Genomic DNA, 18,276 nt, shown 5'->3' on the forward strand with positions numbered 1-18,276 from the left:
TCTGCATGATCTCCAGCTTATCAGCACTGGGCCAGGGCGTGAAGGAAGTGTACATGCCAGGTGAGTTGTGTAGTGACCATCATGCCTGGCTGGCCAGGCACCTCACACAGCAGCACTCGTCTGCACCACTGGCATACAACGTGTCCAGGCTGGGAAAGTAAGATGGCCACCATTGCATGACTTGCACAGCGATGATGCAGCCAAGCTGGCTGGCTCACCCAACTCACCTGGGCCAGACCTCCTTCCATGTGAGGGGTAGGCTGGGGGAAGGGAGTGGGCCCTTTCAGGGGGCCCTTTTGTTCTCCCATTCCACCCCTGGAGGCAGAAGATAGCTTCGTCTGCCAGTATTCCTAGATTTCGCTACTTGCAGAAATTCCAGGAATGGAAAAACTCCCTGCTCATTGTGAGGATTTCCTGTATGTACACCATGTGTATAGTCCGAACTGTCTGGATTCTGCAGTTGCACAGAGCATGTATAAGAATCAGTGTTGAACACAGACTTCAGAGTACTGAGATGTTCTTAAGAAGCATGCTTCAAGCCCCTGCGGCTGCTCCAGTAATCATGAGAGTGCTTTTATGTGCTGGAATGTTAGAAAGCAGAGAGGAGGGGCTGAGCAAAATTTGCAAGGGAAAGTGGGCCCCATAACTAAGAAAACCCAGAATAATTTTTGCAAAATAAGGAATCCTTTTCCAATTACATCATATATACAGGGCACAAACTCCAGTGCAGAGTTTGTACTTGCTAGGCATTTTCTCTCTTTTCTTTCCCGCTGCTGTTCCTTTAACAACAGACATTCAGGGTGTGAAACTTTCTTGTGCCGAGGTGGATTTTCCTGTTGAATTTCTGTTGAATCAAAGGGAGGTTATTGAGAAGTTCATACTTTGCTTGAGAACCTGAAGAGTTGCTGCTGAGCATGTTTATTTAATATTTTATTAATATACTTAAATCCTGACCTTCCTCCAAGGAGCTCGCTGTGGTGCGCATAATTCTTTCCTCCTTCATTTCATCCTCACAGTCAGGGCTTTTTTTCAGCTGGAATGCGGTGGAACGGAGTTCCGGAACCTCTCGAAAATGGTCACATGGCTGGTGGCCCCGCCCCCTGATCTCCAGACAGAGGGGAGTTGAGATTGCCCTCCAAGGGCAACCCACTGAGTTCCACCACCTCTTTTCCCAGAAAAAAAGCCCTGCTCACAATGACCCTGTGAAGTAGGTGAGGCTGAAAGAGGATGAGCCCAAGGTCACCCGATGAGTTTCCCTGGCAGAATGGAGAGCAGAACCCAGCCAGGTCTCCCGGAACCTTGCCTCACACCTTGGCCACCAGACTACACCGGCTCTCGCAATGTCATACGGAGATAGGTTTCTTGGTGTTCAGCAGAATGCTTAGCTTGGCCCTGAAGGCACCCAGCAAGGTCTGACGGTCTTTTACCTCCTTTCTTTGCAGCTTCCGTGAACAGTCAGAGATTCGAGGAGGGTCAGTTCTCTTTTGTCCTGACGCCTCAGCAGGTGCAGCAGATCCTCACCTCGCGGTAAAGAGAATTTTATTTTACGTGTAGAGTTTGTGGTTGTTTTTCTTTAAAAAAAATAACAGCATCAAAACTACTTTGCAGCAGTGACATGAGAATGGCCTGCAAAGTCAAGTCACACGAAGTTAGTCTGTCCTTACTCATGGAAACATTAGGTAGGGTTTTCCTGCGTGAGGTAGTGCGGCTGAGGGAAGAGGCAGTTTTTTTTTATTTCTTTGCTTCCCAGTCTCGTGAGTTTTCTTCCTTTCTGCGAGCTCCTACCTAGGGCTTGGATGCTGTGCAGTAAAATGAATCTTCACTACAGCAGCAACACATTTCCCGCCTTCTGCTGCTATCTTCTGTGCCCCCTGAAAGTGTCCCTGTGGGCCAGTGGACTCCCCCCCTCCCCGGAGCATCATGGGTATTGAAGTTAGGGATTGCAGCAAGAGTGGGGGAATCAATGAAAATGGTCTTCCTTCTCTTCTGTGAGCGGAAGTTTCTTCTGCAAGACGAAATGAGAGACTGGCTCTGAGCCTAGGTCTTATGCAAGCTTGATTCCTACCTCTCCTATTGGCCTGTCAGCTTACCCAAGCACAAAAATATTTTTGGGATTGGGTTTAAGATTCCTTTTTTTCTCTCCCCAGAGATATCTTACCTGGTGCCAAATGCGATTACACCGTACAGGTTCAGTTAAGGTAAGCAGAATCTTTCAGCCCCCCCAACCCCACCGTGCTTTGGAGAGGAGGTGATATTTCAGCTTCTAGTGCCTTAAAAGATACGGCAGCATAACTGTTCTTGAGCCAGCGCTCACTTCAGCAGGGTCCTGATGCGTTGCCTTCTGTTGGCAGGCAGATTTATATCTAAAGCTGTAAAGAGTAAGAAGCCGTTGTTATAAGGACAGGTCAGAAGACTTGGTTTCCTGAAGACACAGAGCACAAGTGACACCCCCCCCTCCCCAATAAATAAATATAGGACCTGCTCAGAATGGGTTTATGGAGAACACCCAGACATTAATGAACAAACATAGCAGGATGAATACAGAACTCATAACTCTGCAAGGAAGGACAGTAACTTTCCTTAGCATCTCTGGTCCCTGTTGCCTCCGAGTCTGATAGAATCCGATCTGCATATGAATCACAATTCAGCAGCTTCTTGCTGGTGTCTTCCTCTGAAACTCTTGTGCTGAATTACTGCAGCCTTGACATCCGTGGCTGAACGTCTACAATAATTTTTAAAAGTATCAGAAGCTCTTCCTTAGAGTGCATTTTTCACATTTCTTTTCATTGATGTATTCCTTAATAAAGCATTCAACTTGTCTTCCTCTGAACCTCTTGTGCTGAAGGACTGCAACTTTGACGTCGACAGCTGAATGTCCATAGTCATTTAGGTATTAGGAGCCCTTCCTTACAGTGCATTCCTTCCATATCTTTTCATTGATGTATTCCTTAATAAAGCATTCTACTTGGACAGATGCTTTCTTCTCTACAGGAAAGCTTTGAGCGCAATGTTGCATGCATTTTCTTTTTTTCACTTTTCTGCTGGTCCCTCCCCCTTTTGCCTTTCCCAGGTTTTGTCTGTGTGAAACCAGTTGCCCACAAGAGGACTACTTTCCTCCTAATTTATTTGTGAAGATCAATGGAAAACTTTGCCCCCTTCCTGTGAGTATATACTGTCCCCCCACCAATGTCTTGAGTGGTCCAGTTTTTATCTTTTGATAGTCTGCTGTGGGAGAGTATGCACTTCATGATTGGAGACCACCTCAGTCTTGAGCATATACCACCTTGACTTCATAAGTCTTTAATGTTTTTATTTATGTGGTGCTTTTTCCAGGAGGTGTTCAAAGCAAAGGTGGAATACAGATAAATAAATAACAAGGAGGGGGCCCTTTAAAATGACCACCATAAAATCTCTTTAAATGGGATGTAATGGGATATAAAGCTCTTTAATCGGATATAAATTGCAGGTATCATTTGGGGTGAGAGGAGAGGGTTGTTTTGGGTTTTGTTTATTTGGTTTTAAATTGCAGTGTTTTTATTATGATTTATAATCTGCCTTGAGCCATGAGGAAAGAAGGGATCTAAATATTTTAATAAAATAAAATGTTAAAAGCTTTAAATTAAAATGAACCATCGACAAGCAACCCTTTATGAAAGAGAACAAAAGTGACAGAGAACAGATCAGCAACTAAGCAGCTGGCTTACCAGCAGCCAGTACAGCTGGCCAAACAAAAGCTATGCGTGCCTCTCCCCTCTGATATTTAGCAGGCTTGCAGTGTTTTGCATTCATTAATGCTTGTCTTCAAGGGCAGCCCCATGTGAAGCTCATTGCAGTAGTCAAGTTACGAAAGTATTGTTCAGAATGACCAAGTGTCTGCACTGCCAAGAGGGAGATAGAGTCCGTTTAGGAGATAAAATTGACAAAATGGCTAATGACCTCGGGTTCTGATGTTCTCTTCTGCCTTCACAGGGTTATCTTCCTCCCACAAAAAACGGTGCAGAGCCCAAACGACCAAGCCGACCCATCAACATCACCCCTCTGGTGCGGCTTTCTGCAACAGTCCCCAATAGTATTGTGGTGAACTGGTCCTCTGAGTTTGGCAGGGTAAGAGCAGCGGAGTGGAGCAAGCCTTCTGGATGTGGTGATTTTTATTGCTTGTTGTCTGAGCAGAATTACCTTTTCTTCTTTCTCATCTGAACAAAGATGGTGTATGTTTGCATGTGAGCACCCACTGAGTTAATATAGTGATCTAAATGTGGATCTCTGGTATTCCAACCCAGAATTCTGAACTTTCCTGTTACTGAAAGTTGACACTCAGGGCCAAACTACAAGTGACGAATGACACAGGTAGGACACTTGTCAGCTTCCCTCAAGTTTTGGCGGGAAATGTAGGCAGCTTGGCGGAATGTTGGGCATGTGACAGTTGAAAAGTCCATTGGACAGCAGTCGGAGAGCCAAGCTGCAAGACTACATTTCCCATCAAAACTTGAGGGAAGCTGACAAGTGTGCAACCTGTGTCATTTGTCACTTGTAGCTTGGCCCTTAGTTATACAACAGTTGTATTGGCAGTCAGTGTTCTGCAGTGGATCTTTTTGGCCTCAGCAGTTTTCTATTTGTGAACGTTTCATAACACAGCCGCTCAGCCAATCGCTGGAGGGGAGAATTGCAGCTGAAGCTGATATAAACAAATGAAATTTTTCTTCCACACAAATATAATATTCGCTTTCTTCTCCCTAGAATTATTCCCTGTCTGTTTACTTGGTGAAACAATTGACGTCTGTGACGTTGCTACAGAAACTGAGAGCTAAGGGCATCCGGAACCCAGACCACTCACGGGCTCTGAGTGAGTTCTAAGTTCCCCAAATAATTATCTTTGTCTGTTGGAGGAGGTGGGTGGGAAAGGGTCTGACGTGACCTATGGGAACTCCTGGAGCCGGATGAAGTCACAAGATCTCCTTTTCCCATTCTAGTAAAATTTGAATGAGGAAGCAAAGGATGTGGCTTAACATTTCAGGGGGGAATAGATGAAGGAACCGTATAGAGAAGCAAGCTGCTGAGCATGTGCCAAGAGCCGCTCTTTCCCCTACCCTCCTCTTCCCATGAGATTTAGAGACAATGCCGTTTGATGGTCAGTTGATAGCACTGGGCAGCTGTGTATGCCCTCCTTGTTCGTCGTTGCTTTCATGTTCAGGGAATGTCCTGATTAGCTACTTATTAATTTCTGCGTTCAGCTGATGCAAATGGAATACTGTGTCAATCTGGACACCCCGGATTGCTTGTGTGACAGGGAAAGAGTAGGTTCCCTGCTGTTGCTTTCCTTCTTCCTTTCTGACGTAGGGTGGCAGCAGCCAGTAGCGTTTAACTGGCGATGCTGGGTTTCAAACTTGGGACCTTTTGCGTGCTTGCCAAGGGCCCTTGCTATAAACGTCTCCGAAGTTAATTTGAAGGGAGGGACCCTGGATTTGTGATTTGGCCAGGCTAAGCAGGGACAGTTTAGAGCAGTCGCCTGGGATTGTTAACCCCAGCCTACAACACGAGACCCACCTGTACCATATGCACAATGAGACTTGGCCAAGGTTGGTGTCCTTAGGCAAACCCCTTCCTCTCAGCCCCTCACCTCATTTGCAGTAAGGGATAATAGTAAGGACCTGCATTACAGGGTTGTAAGTATTCAATAAGATAACATATGTGGCACACTTGAAAGTGTTCTATGAATGGTCATTGTTAATTATTGTCATTTTTTCTTTCTATCTGTCTTTCTCCCCCAACCCACCCAGTGGTCTGTAGGGGAAAATCCTTAAACAACAAAAAAGGAAATGCTGGCAGTGTTGTGTAGTGGTTAGAATGTTGAAGTAGGATCTGGGAGACCCAGGTCTGAATCCCCATTGTGCCACTGAAGCTTGCTGGGTGATCTTGGGCCAGTCATGCACTCTCCGCCTAACCTGCCTCATAGGGTTGTTGTGGGGGTAAAATGGAGGAGGAGAGAATACTGTAAGCCGCTTTGGGTCCCCATTGGGCAGAGTGGGATGTCAGTGAAGTAAGTAAATAAATAAATACTTTTTCCGTTGTGACTCCTCTTTGGTTAGGTCGTGACCCACCAAGATCAACCATCTAGGTAAAGATGTGCATACTTCTAATCCTGTGTGACCCCCTATGCTTTCTCTCCCTTTCAGTCAAAGAAAAGTTGACAGCTGATCCTGACAGCGAGATTGCAACAACAAGTTTACGAGTTTCTCTCATGTGCCCGGTATGTTCGTGACATGAGTTGCTCCTTTTGTCTCTTACTGGTAGAAGTTCAGAGCTTAAAAATGGAGCCTGTCAATCTGATGGTGATGCCGCCCGCAAGAGGGGAGTTGAAGCACGTCTTAAAAAATTAGGTTGCCACATTAGATGCATCGGAGCAGGAGGGGCGATGGCCAGAGCATGGAACACTGATAAAGGAACCCTGGCATCTTCACAGGGAGCAAGGACCACCCAAGGTCTCCTTGATGCAGACCAGGTTAATGACATATAGGTACAAGGGAAATCCAGCAGCATCTCCATTGCCCAGAAAGCGCAATCCTGTCCCTGAACCTGGATTGGCTGGACAAAGGAAGGAGGGATGCTTGGAAACAAGTACTCACCAGGTGTCTTTTATACAGCCCATGCAGTTGCTGAGCGGCATGGGTCGAATGGAGAAGCATCCTCAGAAAGCACAGTCCCATCACAGGTCCCAGGAAGCAGCATTCACTGGGCTCCTCAGCACTGGCAAAGACGATGCAGCGTATGCCTGTGTGTGGGCAGTGGCATCAGCACTCGGGAGGTAGGAAGGGTGCCCAGGATCCTTCGATGCAGTGTGCACTGCAGCAGGCAGGCACGGGGGTGATCCTAGAATCATCTCCGTTGCCCAGAGAATGTGATCCCATTCCTGAGCCCTACCTGGCCGGGCAAAAAAGAAAGTGGGACTCCTCTCAATAGTGCTGTCTCGCAATTGCAAGGGATACGGAGGGTGGCGCATTCGTGGGGTGTGGGACCTTGTACGCCAGATAGCCCAAACCTGGGAAGTTATTTATTTAAAACATATGTCGCCTTTTCACCCAAAGCAGGGTCCCCAAAGCAACAAATATTAAACATTTAAAACATTAAAATGGCATTTAAAGTGTATCTGTAAGTACCAAAAAAATTATAGCCATATAAACAAACACACACAAAAACCAGGGAGGAGGCTAGTAAGAGTTTAGTGGGAGAATGTCAAATGGGGGAAAAAACCCTTCACTTGCTGGCAGATGGCAGTGGCAAAGGACAAGGCCCTCGTCCTTGCAGTGACCCCCAAAACTGGGGTAAGACTCAGGGCTGGACTCCCCCCCCCTTCTCATTTTCCCTCTGCTTACCTCTTAGTCAAGCAATAACTTCACCCAGTGGTTTGCTTTGTTAACTTAAGCAGGAAAGTCTGGGAGTTTATTGTCTAGCGGCCAAATTATGAGCTGCCTGCCAAGTTAGGGTTGCTGCTGGATTTCTGTTGAGTGGTGGACAGAAAGGGGAGATACAAAGCACAGCATGGGTTGGGAGGGGCAAGATCAGAACCCTTTTTCTACACTTAAGCTTTATTTTGGTTGAGCGTGAAGAGATAAGGGGATTAGGTTTACCTAGTTTTATAGGAGATTCATAAGTTTTCATTTTGCCCTATGATGATGCCTTGTGAGTCCATCCAGGTGGAATGACAAGGTTTTTTTTTTATTTAAGGAAAATAGTAATAATAGGTTAAAAGGTAGGATTTTAGTCCAGTGGCACCTTAGAGACCAACAAGATTTTCATGGTGTAAGCTTTTGAAAACGTCAGAGCTCCCTTCAGACACAGGTTGAGGGTAAAAAGTCAGTTTTGAGCTACTTCTGGTCAACTTACCTCTTTCCTTCCTTCCAGCTGGGCAAAATGAGGCTGATCGTCCCTTGTCGAGCGTACACCTGCACCCACCTCCAGTGCTTTGACGCTGCTCTTTATCTTCAGATGAACGAGAAGAAGCCAACGTGGACCTGTCCCGTTTGTGACAAGAAGGCCCCCTATGAGGCCCTGATCATTGACGGGTAATCCTGGAGAGACAGCATAAGAGTTCCAGCTTCCCATCCTGCTGTGGGCACAACCCTTTGCCGTCCCGCCCTACTCTTTGCCCTAAGGAGGTTGTAGGATTTAGCACTGCGGCTGTGCTCTTTCTGTGCCTTAAAAAGGCTCCAGGAGAGGATTGTACTGTATAAATTGAACCAATTAAGTTGTTCTTTGCTGTCCTTTTGCTTTCACATTAACAAGACCTGGACTTGCATAGAACTGGCTTTGGAACAGTATGGAGCTTTTTGCCCTAGATGTCAGACGGTGGCTTATTAAAAGTTGCAATCCAGACTATCTCTTGCAATTAGACATGAGTCCATTGGTTTCAAAAGACTTTCCTGAATATAAACAACCATTATAGTCCACTGGCCAAGATTCAATATCTTGGCTGGTACACGGATGTTGTTACGAATGAAGGTAAAAGTTAGGATACAGAATAGCATAGCCCAGCAAATCCCATCCTCCCCCCACAATTCTCAAAACACGCGGCTTGAAGCTGAGAGAATGAAACTTTCCCAAGGCTGGAAGGGCTGTAGTCAAAATATTCCTCTTCTTTGAGATAAGTGTTGCTGGACTGCTTGTCACCTGCAAAAAAAGAGCTTGAAACACTGACAGGATTAAAATGGAGTCTCTCTGGTTAGAACACACAAAAAACATATGTCAGACCTGACACTAGAAACTGCCACATCCCACCACCCTTATAAGAGTGGTGCTATATGTGGGATATTGAGCAAGATTTCAGTGATCTGGGAATAGAGCTTCCATGCCCAGCATATTGACTATTGGAAACAGAAGGACATATGCACAGAAAGCAAATACTTGTTCATAGAGGGGAAGCCCAGTAGTAGAGCATCCCAGATTCAATCCCCCGCATCTTCTGATAAAAAGACCAGGAAGCAGGTGATGGAGAAGATGTCTGCCAGTGGCCTGACTCAGTATAAGGTGGCTTCATGTGTCCATTTGCATACTTTCCATCATTTATTTAGTCATAAATGCCAGTTTCTCTTGATGCAGAAGTTGACTGGTGGTGGAAGGTGGCGCCAACCCTGTAGGGTTTTCAAGGCAAGAGGCAAACAGAAGTAGTTTGCTGTTACCCACCTCTGGACTTCTTTGGTGGTCTCCTATCCAAGTACTAACCAGGGCTGACCCTGGGCTAGCCAGGGCAGCTTGAGGCCTGGAACCTTATTTTTTTAAAAAATGTAAATGAAAGCTGAAGTTTCAACTTAGGCTGTTGCAGGGAATTCTAGAACACATGCAGCCCTCTTGGTATTGGCTAGGAGAACAGCAACCTTATTGGTCAGCGAGCTGATAGCTTCCACAATAGTGGCTTAGAAACCTCCCTGGAAGACAGCTTGCTGTACCGTAACCAAAGATTGGTCTCTCGTCTAACTCATTAGTGGCTCTCCTGACACTGGTTGCTAGAGTTTCTTAAATGGGAGATTGAAACCAGGACTTCCTTGGTCCTGGGGGAGGAAAGCAGGCAGCAACGGTGATTTCTCTGATGTGGGGCTCATGCACACCACGGCGCCCGCCAGTGGGTTTCCTGGCACTCGCGTCTCCCTCGAGCATCTGTTATCCCAAGCAAAGAACCAGTCCTGGTTTACTTCCATCCGGTTGGAACAGGAAGTGCTTCAGAAGAACACAGGTGGCCTCCACTTTGTGTTTGCAGGGAGCTCCTTTTGGGAAACAGCTGCCTCTACCATAGGAAGGCACTTGGCTTGGAACCTCCCAACAGTTTATGATTGGCCCCAATACCAAAAGGCAGTCATTTTGTAATGGGGCAGATTCTCAGCATCCTAGAAGTGTCCACAGCCTCAACAATATTGGGACCCCCTTACCAGTGATTGATGCCCCCTTCAGAAGAGCAAGATAATCCTCCTAGCTTCAGTTTCTGGCTCTGTGTGCAACCTGGCAACTGGCTCTTTCATCACAGGCCTCTCCTCAAGAATAATGTCAGATTTGCCCTGTGCTTCTCCCTCCCCCTGCCATCAGCCTTTATGCAAAGCATTGGCTGTACCAGCAGAAAGCTTTGAAGGCCCTCCGTTTAGCTCAGCCACTGCTCCTTTGCTCTGTAGTGGAACAAATTAGAATCTCTCTTTCTTCTATGTGCCTGAGCACAGAGGGCGGAAAAGATTGGCCTTTTCTTGAGCCACCCCAATGGCAAGCAGAATTGACGCTGAGGCAAAGAGGGCCAGGCTTGTGCTATTTGTGACTCGAACATGCCTCAGAGTTGTCTGCAGTGTGCAGGTGAGCATCAGGAGGGGGCTCCTTGGCAGAATGAGGAAATGGTTCCTTGAATGTGGAACTGTTTTTAAAACTTCCGTCATCATATGGCCTTCTCCTTCCCCACCAAATTTCCCAACATCCAGGGCTTTTTTTCAGCTGGAACGCGGTGGAACGGAGTTCCGGAACCTCTTGAAAATGGTCACATGGTTGGTGGCCCTGCCCCCTGATCTCCAGACAGAGGGGAGTTTAGATTGTGGTGCAGAGGGCAATCTCAACTCCCCTCTGTCTGGAGATCAGGGGGCGGGGCCACCAGCCATGTGACCATTTTCTCCGAGGGCAACCCACTGAGTTCTACCACCTCTTTTGCCAGAAAAAAAGCCCTGCCAACATCTTTTTTTTAGATTCTGAAGCAGTTTTCCAGTTTCAGACTATTTTTGCTTTGTTCGTTTCATCTAGTTTGTTCATGGAAATCCTCAACTCGGTCACAGATTGTGATGAGATCCAGTTCATGGAAGATGGCTCCTGGTGCCCTATGAAACCCAAGAAAGAAAACCAGGAAGTTTGCCAGCCATCAGCTTACAACGGAGTGGAAGGTAAGAAGTAGGGGTGTGCACTGATCAAATTCTCATAATTTTTGATCCAGGCTTCGAGGAGAAATTTTAACCGTGATTGTTTACTTCTAGGTTAGGATACTACTGGTTTGGGAGTCAAGTCTGTGTCTTCAGGACCATTATTGTCAATGGGAAATCTATTCAAGGGTCTGGGACAAGTTGTTGATAAAGATAATAGCATGAACTTTGCACAGAACGTAGTCCTCCCTCTAATCTAAAGACCTGCTAAGATTCAAGCAGATTGAACAAAAGGGGTTGATTTTACGGATCCCCCAAGTAGATCCCTATCTGCACACCCGCACTTATCGCTACGGATTTGTGAAATGGTAGCGGCTTAGCAGGAGAGCTCAGAGCGGCATAAACACCTGCCCCCCCCCCCCCCGCCCCAACTGTCTGCATTCATTTCATTTTCCTACTCTTACAATGACTGATTGATAATAAACAACTTCTACATTTCCTCTGAAAACTATCCATTTGCCATGTGATCAATTTAGCAAAGCAAGAAATGAGATAGGTAGTTTTTCCATCATTCCCTACAGGGGACTTTTTCAGAGGGGGCTGGAGTTGTTTTCCAACCAAAATATCAAAATTGCAGCTGGCCGGTGTAATTTGGGGAGGAAGTGATATTGCTTCTGGGAGATGCTCTAGGACTTTCCTCTAATCTCTGTGGTAGAAACGATTAGGGGGACTTTATTTTCTTTTTCACTTCAATTTCTCGAGGGCAAGGGACTGGAGTTGGAAGTAGGGAATTCTCCACTGGGCCTGGGCAGTTGAGAAGCCTTTTAGCCTACCTTTTTGATGTCTAGTAAAGAGTCCAGTAGCACCTTTAAGACTAACCAACTTTACTGTAGCATAAGCTTTTGAGAACCACAGTTCTCTTCGTCAGATGTAGTTCTTGAAAGCTTATGCTACAGTAAAGTTGGTTAGTCTTAAAGGTGTTACTGGATTCTTTACTATTTTGATACTACAGACTAACACGGCAAACTCCTCCGGATCTTTTTGATGTCTGTATCATTGGCGGGGGGACAGGACCGTGTATGCTTGTTCAAAAGCCCATTTCCTTCATTGTTTCCCCATGGGCAAAATGAAGTGAGCTATAGTCAAGAATTATTATGAAGACTCTCGGAATGCCTGACTCACAGGGATTTCAAAACTGTTAGATTTCTTCCATACCCGCCTTGAATTCCAGGGTTCATTGCATGCATATGCGCACAAAGTTTCAGGATACCTGGGTTTCATAGGAAACTGCCTTATGCTGAGTCAGGCTGTGCACCTCTCTAACTCACTGTTGTCTCCTCTGGTGGCCTGATATCTTGGCATAGGTGTGATTTTAGTAAGTATGTTTTAATTTGTTAGATGCCTTGAGAAAGTAGAAAGGCCAGATGCAGATTTTCCAATATTGGCCAGCTGGACCCCCCCCCCTCCCTTCACGCGTTCCCTGCATGTAGAGCATGAAAGTCAACAACACTTCTGTTTCTCTCTACACTGACTGGTGTGGAGAAGTAGATTGCTCCTGACCCTGGAGGTTCTCCTTTAGCTCTCATGGCTAACAGCTATCAAGAGTGTTCTCTTCCTCCGTGGTCCTGTGGTTGGTTATGCATTACTGGAAGTGAGAACTTCCTGCTGTCTAAAGCTTCCTCTACACACTCTCAAGGTTAGCACCCCCCGAAAGTACCCCCGGCTGTCTCGCAGCTTTGAAAAGGTTTGCTGTCTTGTGTGTCTGAACCTGCTTTGATCCTCTTCTCTTTCCTTCTCTTGGCAGCAAATTCCTTATACATGGTGGGTCCCGATGGGAAGCAGCTAGCCGAAAGCAAGAAGAAAGTGGAGGTCATTGACCTCACATTAGATAGTTCTTCGGACGATGAGGAGCCCCCCACAAAGAAGCAGTGCCCTGTCACCACCGCAGCCATTCCATCTGCAGCCGGACCCAAGGGGTAGAGGATTGCCTCATTCCTTCCTTCTGTTTCTGCTGTGCTTACATCTCAGATCAAAGCCGAGCGTCTCTCTGGGGCTGCATCCGCATGTGTTCCTTCCACGGCAAATGCTTTTGCAGCACCAACAAGAGCGTTCGCAGTTTTCCCTGCACTTTCTTTGTCACCCGCCCTCCCAGCAGCCTCCATTTCCTGCCCTACACCAGCAGAGGGCTTTTAGCACTTAACAAAAAATCAGTAATTGCCATATAGCTGCCGCAGTGGTATTCAAGCCGCAGCTCACAGAGAATCACATTCACAGTTAGATGTATTTGTATGACATCGTCACAACCAACATATGACAATCCCAGCACAGAGCTTTCAAGGCAAACAAGGAGCAGAGGTGGTTTGCCATTGCGTTTCTCTGGAGAGCAACTGCAGCTTTCCTCAATGGTCTCCCATCCAAGTACTAACTGGGGCTGACCCTGCTTAGCTTCTGAGATCGTTTTGTACCATGCTGCCTTCCTTCCTGCATTCACACTTCCCATCAACCAAAAGAGCCACATTTACTTCCATCCCTGGCATGAAGCCTGCACCTCAGGGAGGCTCACAGCTTACCCACTTCTTCAATAGCAGGTGTTTCAAAGTGGGAACCACCTGCCAACCAGAAGCCCCACCAGGCAAGCGCCTTGCCCACTTTCCTGAAACGTGGGTGCCACATTGAGGAATGGTGCTCCGAAGAGGCACAGGATAGCATGTCAGAGAGGCACACACGACTTCTGAACCACTGAATGAGAATGCTCTGAACTGTAGTGGGGAGCTCCAGCCATTTGTCAATTACTGATTTTTTTTAAAAAAAGCTGTCCATTGCACAATGGCGAGATGGTGGCTGCGAAGTCTTAAGTCGACATGGACGGGACCTGCCAAAACATGCACTTCCCTATCCACACAGTTTGCGAAGGCAGTTTGACTGCAGTTTCCCCGAAAACGTCATACATAACAAGGTTTGGAAAAGGCTGCGGCAAAAGGTGGGGAGGGGATCGAGGAGTGAACAGTAAGGTAAATGCAAATGTTCTCCCAAAACCTGATCCAGTTTCAACACAAACAAGCAAAACATCTGTGTGGAAGCAGCAGAAATTACCTTGTTTGGATTTAATTAGCTGTATCTTTCTTACAGGGTGCTGAACACTGACCACCAACCATCCTCAGTCCTGCGGAGCCCCCCAATGGCAGCCGTGGGCAGCGACTACCTACCCAGCCTTCCAATCCCTGACTATCACCCTTCTTACCAGGTCCCGTCAGATATCCAAGGTAATTTTGTCTTCATTTCTCAATCTCGCTTTCAGTTTAATCTTCAGCAACTTTTTATATAGGAACTAGAATCTTGCCTTTAATCCTGAGTGTTGCAGGTCCCTGTGATGTGAAAGGAGCCAATGACCTTTAAACAAAGGAAATATCAAGAGACATCCTTAACGAGTCTCACAATTACCCAACTTTTAAATGCTGTTTTAAACACTTCTTATGACCAAAAGAGCAACCTTGCCGCCATTTGCCTTCCCCTCTGTCATTCTGTCTTCTCCCAGAGTTGAAGATGGGTGAAGAAGCAGGCTCAGTTTTTGTTCCATCCCAGAGACGTGCAAGAATAGTCTGAGCTGTTTGTAGTCCACTTTAAAACTGTTTGCATCGTTAATCAGTCCCACAAACAGGTATTGCCCCTCCATAGTTGTTCAGATAAGTCAGCCAAAGTTTTTAGCCCACAAACATTTAGTCTATCTACCCTTGCATTGTCATGACTGGAAAAATGCAGAATTTTGTAAAGTTTTCCTCCCAGGTCGCTTGGAGGCTGTTGTGGTTATTTGCACACCTGTGCTAGCGGCACACTATGTGTTTTTTTTGCTGATATGCTAGACAAGGCTACCCCCCCCCCCCCACCAAGACTTGTCTCCCTGGATTCTTAGCGAGTTGCTAACTAAAGTCGAGCTTAATGAGAGAAATGGAAGCCCTCCCTGTTAGAAAGGAGACCTACTTCCAGGTAAGATGCAGAGGGAGCTCTGTACCAGTTTACCAGATTGCATCTTTTAGCTGCAGAAATGGGCACTAAGCATTGGTTTGGGATGTGCAAAAGGGCGTAGCACGGCCAAATTTGCTGGGGAAACCTTGCTAAACAACACAACTGGGGAAACCCAGCAGAGAAAGAAGGGAAAAGGGGAGACAGCCCACAACTGAATTTAAAAAGCCAATTTATTTAAATTATTTGTACTACACCTATTAACCTGCAGGGTTCTTACAAGCAATTAAAAAGGAAACTAAAACCCCGAACGAGCAGCAACAGCAGCACTAGCAATTCTGGGTTTAATCCCTAAAAACTTGGGTTAAACAGACAAGTTTCATTCTTTGCTGGACACTTGGCAATACGCTTGTCAGGTGAGCGTATGTGGGGAGGGAGCTCTCTAGAGAAGGTGCCCGGTCATAGAAAAGGCCGTGTCCCTTGTAATTCCGGAGGGGTTGCCATGTTAGTCTCTTGTAGCAAAACAAAACAGAAGTCCAGTTAGTGGCACCTTAAAAGATTTACCAGCACAAAAGCTCATGCTAAAATGAATGCTGTTCGTCTGTCAGGTGCCCGTGGGATTTCTGTTTTATTATGCCTCTAGCAGCCGCTCACATTTGCTTCCAAAGGCCAGGGGCAGACTGAAGAAGAATTTAACATAGGATGAATGTTGTCTGTTCCATTCCATATTTGTTCTGGAGTTCACCATATTGGTTAGGGTTTTTTTTAGTGCTCCACTGTGAATTTCTGTAAATTTTGTTTATGTGAATGCACGCACTGTGTGCGTTTGGGTGCTTATTTTATATGTATTCAGAAGATACTGTGCAAAAGAGCTATCTTTTGACCTGTGTAAATGAAGCTCCTTTGCATATATTTGCCTTCCCCCCCCCTTGCTTTCTTTCTGTTAGTCCTGGGGGGGACGGGACTGAAACTCCTGCTCCCCCCCCCCCCCCGCATCCTTTCCACCCACTAGAATTTCTCCAGGTGTTCCTTGCTCCTTTTTCTAGCCTGTTTTCCAAATCTTCAGGGCTAGAAGGCTTTTTGTTAAACAGAGGCAGAGAACTGAGATTCTCGGGCTGCTGTATTCTATGGACAATACCAAAAATCTGAGTTTTTTTAACGTGTCGTAATCACAGAAAGTCAGAATAAGCTTGGTTCCTATTAAGCAGGACGATGCTGTTTTCAGGGGGGAATCTGTCCTCTCGATAGCCCGCCCTCCTGTGATGCTTGTGTGTGAAGTTTCATAAGGGGTTGTGGGTTCAGCAAAGTGAGAGGAGATGGCATTGCTTGGGACATGAAAAAGGCAGAGAGCTGCTCAACTGAGATTGGCCGTGGGGGAGGGTTGATCTGGGCGGGGCGTGATGGCGATGCAGCCATCAGATTGCGAGTTGCACTACTGAGCCACACCTGGAGTTTGCATTCCTGCCATCCCCCTTGTGCTGCAGCATGTAGACCCCACCTTCTGCTTCTGGGAGTCCGAGGACACTCACTGACAGCATAGGGAAGGAAAGGGGGGGGTCTGAAGTGGGAAGGAAGAAGCGGGTAAAACCCTGTCCCCTCAGCCAACGGAAATTGGCTGCCTGCTGGCAGAAAACTGTAGTTGGATCCAACCCTGTTGTCTTGTTAGGGGTCAAACAGACTCTTGTTCTGTAATCCATTTGTGCCTGTAGACCAGGGGAAGGGGGGTGGCATCTGGGGAAGAATGGTGCTTACTGGATGGGGAGAAGGAAGCTCTCTGCACATGCTCAAAGTTGCTCCTTTCTGTTCTCATGCATGTAGTTGGGGGCTTTTGAGATTGTCTTCATCTTTCATTTATGCATTATTGTTGTTGTTGTTGGTTATAAAGGTATCAAAACCCCATCCCGAGAACAGAGTAGCACTGTGTGTAGCAATAGATTTTAAAATATATATATGAACTGCCAATACAACGGACTTAAAATCCAATCCAGAGCCAAACGCCCGGAGATTTAAAGCCCCTGGCTGGGTTAACCCCAACTCCAAATCCAACCCACTTACAAAAGATGTTTTGGTGCTTCTGGAGTCTCTCTTAAAGCTGTATTTTGCCGCAGCCTTTGAATACCTTCTTCTCCCTCCTGCTTCCTGTGACATTTCTCATAAAAAGCTTGAAACTTAAGCTGTACTTTTCTCGCCAGCAGATTTAAACTGTGGTCATATTCAGCGTTGCTCCCTCCAATTCTCCCATGCCCTCAGAGTAGGGGTTACGTGGACAAGATTTATACTCAAATAACTATTTCAGACTAGCATTTCTAAGCCCCTCCGCCAGCCAAGTGGAAAATGAGGACCTGGGTCCCCTTCGAAACATCCTGTCCTTGCTGAAACGTCTCACTTCTCCCCTTTCTTTTACTCCCTGCCTTCCTCTCCGCCCCCCCCCCCCCAATATGTTTATTTTACCATTAAGGTTATTTTTTCCCCTTTTCATTTTTCTAGGTCTGGATTTGTTTTCCTTCCTTCAAAGTGAAAATCAGGTATGTTTTTTTTTCTTTCTCTTCTGTCTTCCATTCCCCACCTTCTCCAGTTGTCCTTTAATTCCTTCATCAGATCAGTGGAGCAGCAGAGGCAAAAAACTGAGCCAGTTCTTCTCCTTCTCCGCATTTAGCTGTCTAGGTTTTTTGTGGCTCTTTAACCAACCCTGCATACTTTTCAGAGGAAAGCGTGATCTGTTGCTAGGGCACAGGAAGGAGGTCTTTCTGCGGCTTTTGTTTCTGGAGTCTAAATTGGCTCTGTCTTGTTGGCAGCAGCAGAGGGTTTTCCTTCTCTTTGGGTACTTTTTGGTTTCAGATGTGAAGCTCTGCTCAGGTTTCGTAAAGCCAAAGGTTTTGCAAGGAGCCTGATTTTGTGCGAGCAGGCCAGGTTCGGCAACACTTAGAATCATAGAGTTGGAAGGGGCCATACAGACCATCTAGTCCAACCCCCTGCCCAGTGCAGGATCAGCCTACAGCATCTCTGACAAGTATTCAAGTATCACCTAATTTAGTTGAGTTTGTAGAGGAGCAGATGTCTTGCAAAATGCTTTTGTTTCGATCTAGTGTGTCTCGTCTCAGAAAGCTTCTTTTGATGGGGAAACTTAAGCAGAGATTAAACTGACCAGAACAGAGTTGGCACTCCTAGTGGGAAGAAGGGAAGTCAGCGTGGGTTGTGTGAACACTGGTGCTACCTCTGCTCGGCCTCTGTCTTCCTGCTGCTTGGCCTCTTCTTTCTCCAGTCCACCATTCCCTCTCTGCTTTGTCTCGGGAACCATTCGCAACCCACAAAAACACAGAAGTTCCTGCTACAGTTGCTTTGTCTACCCAAACGGTGATAGTCTTTACCTGGCTCCTTCTGAGATGAACTGTGTGGGCTGCAACTTGGCAGTTTGTGAGACTTCTCCTTTGGGGCAATGTTG

The 18,276-nt window shown here is 46.4% G+C and overlaps 1 protein-coding gene across 3 annotated transcripts in view; it reads left to right on the forward strand.

Moving 5' to 3' along the window:
• Positions 1–18,276, forward strand: part of PIAS3 (protein inhibitor of activated STAT 3) — a 52,551-nt gene that overhangs the window by 24,467 nt on the left and 9,808 nt on the right. For all 3 annotated transcript variants that reach the window (XM_054991479.1, XM_054991495.1, XM_054991487.1), the window contains 11 exons: positions 1,443–1,527; positions 2,148–2,198; positions 3,071–3,161; positions 3,970–4,104; positions 4,738–4,843; positions 6,174–6,247; positions 7,900–8,060; positions 10,762–10,898; positions 12,679–12,850; positions 14,004–14,137; positions 17,322–17,359. In XM_054991479.1, coding sequence (XP_054847454.1) covers positions 1,443–1,527; positions 2,148–2,198; positions 3,071–3,161; positions 3,970–4,104; positions 4,738–4,843; positions 6,174–6,247; positions 7,900–8,060; positions 10,762–10,898; positions 12,679–12,850; positions 14,004–14,137; positions 17,322–17,359 — 1,184 coding nt within the window. The remainder of the gene's footprint in view (positions 1–1,442; positions 1,528–2,147; positions 2,199–3,070; positions 3,162–3,969; positions 4,105–4,737; positions 4,844–6,173; positions 6,248–7,899; positions 8,061–10,761; positions 10,899–12,678; positions 12,851–14,003; positions 14,138–17,321; positions 17,360–18,276) is intronic.

Source organism: Eublepharis macularius, chromosome 1 (genome assembly GCF_028583425.1).
Source record: "Eublepharis macularius isolate TG4126 chromosome 1, MPM_Emac_v1.0, whole genome shotgun sequence".
In the NCBI taxonomy this organism is placed as follows: Eukaryota; Metazoa; Chordata; class Lepidosauria; order Squamata; family Eublepharidae; genus Eublepharis; species Eublepharis macularius.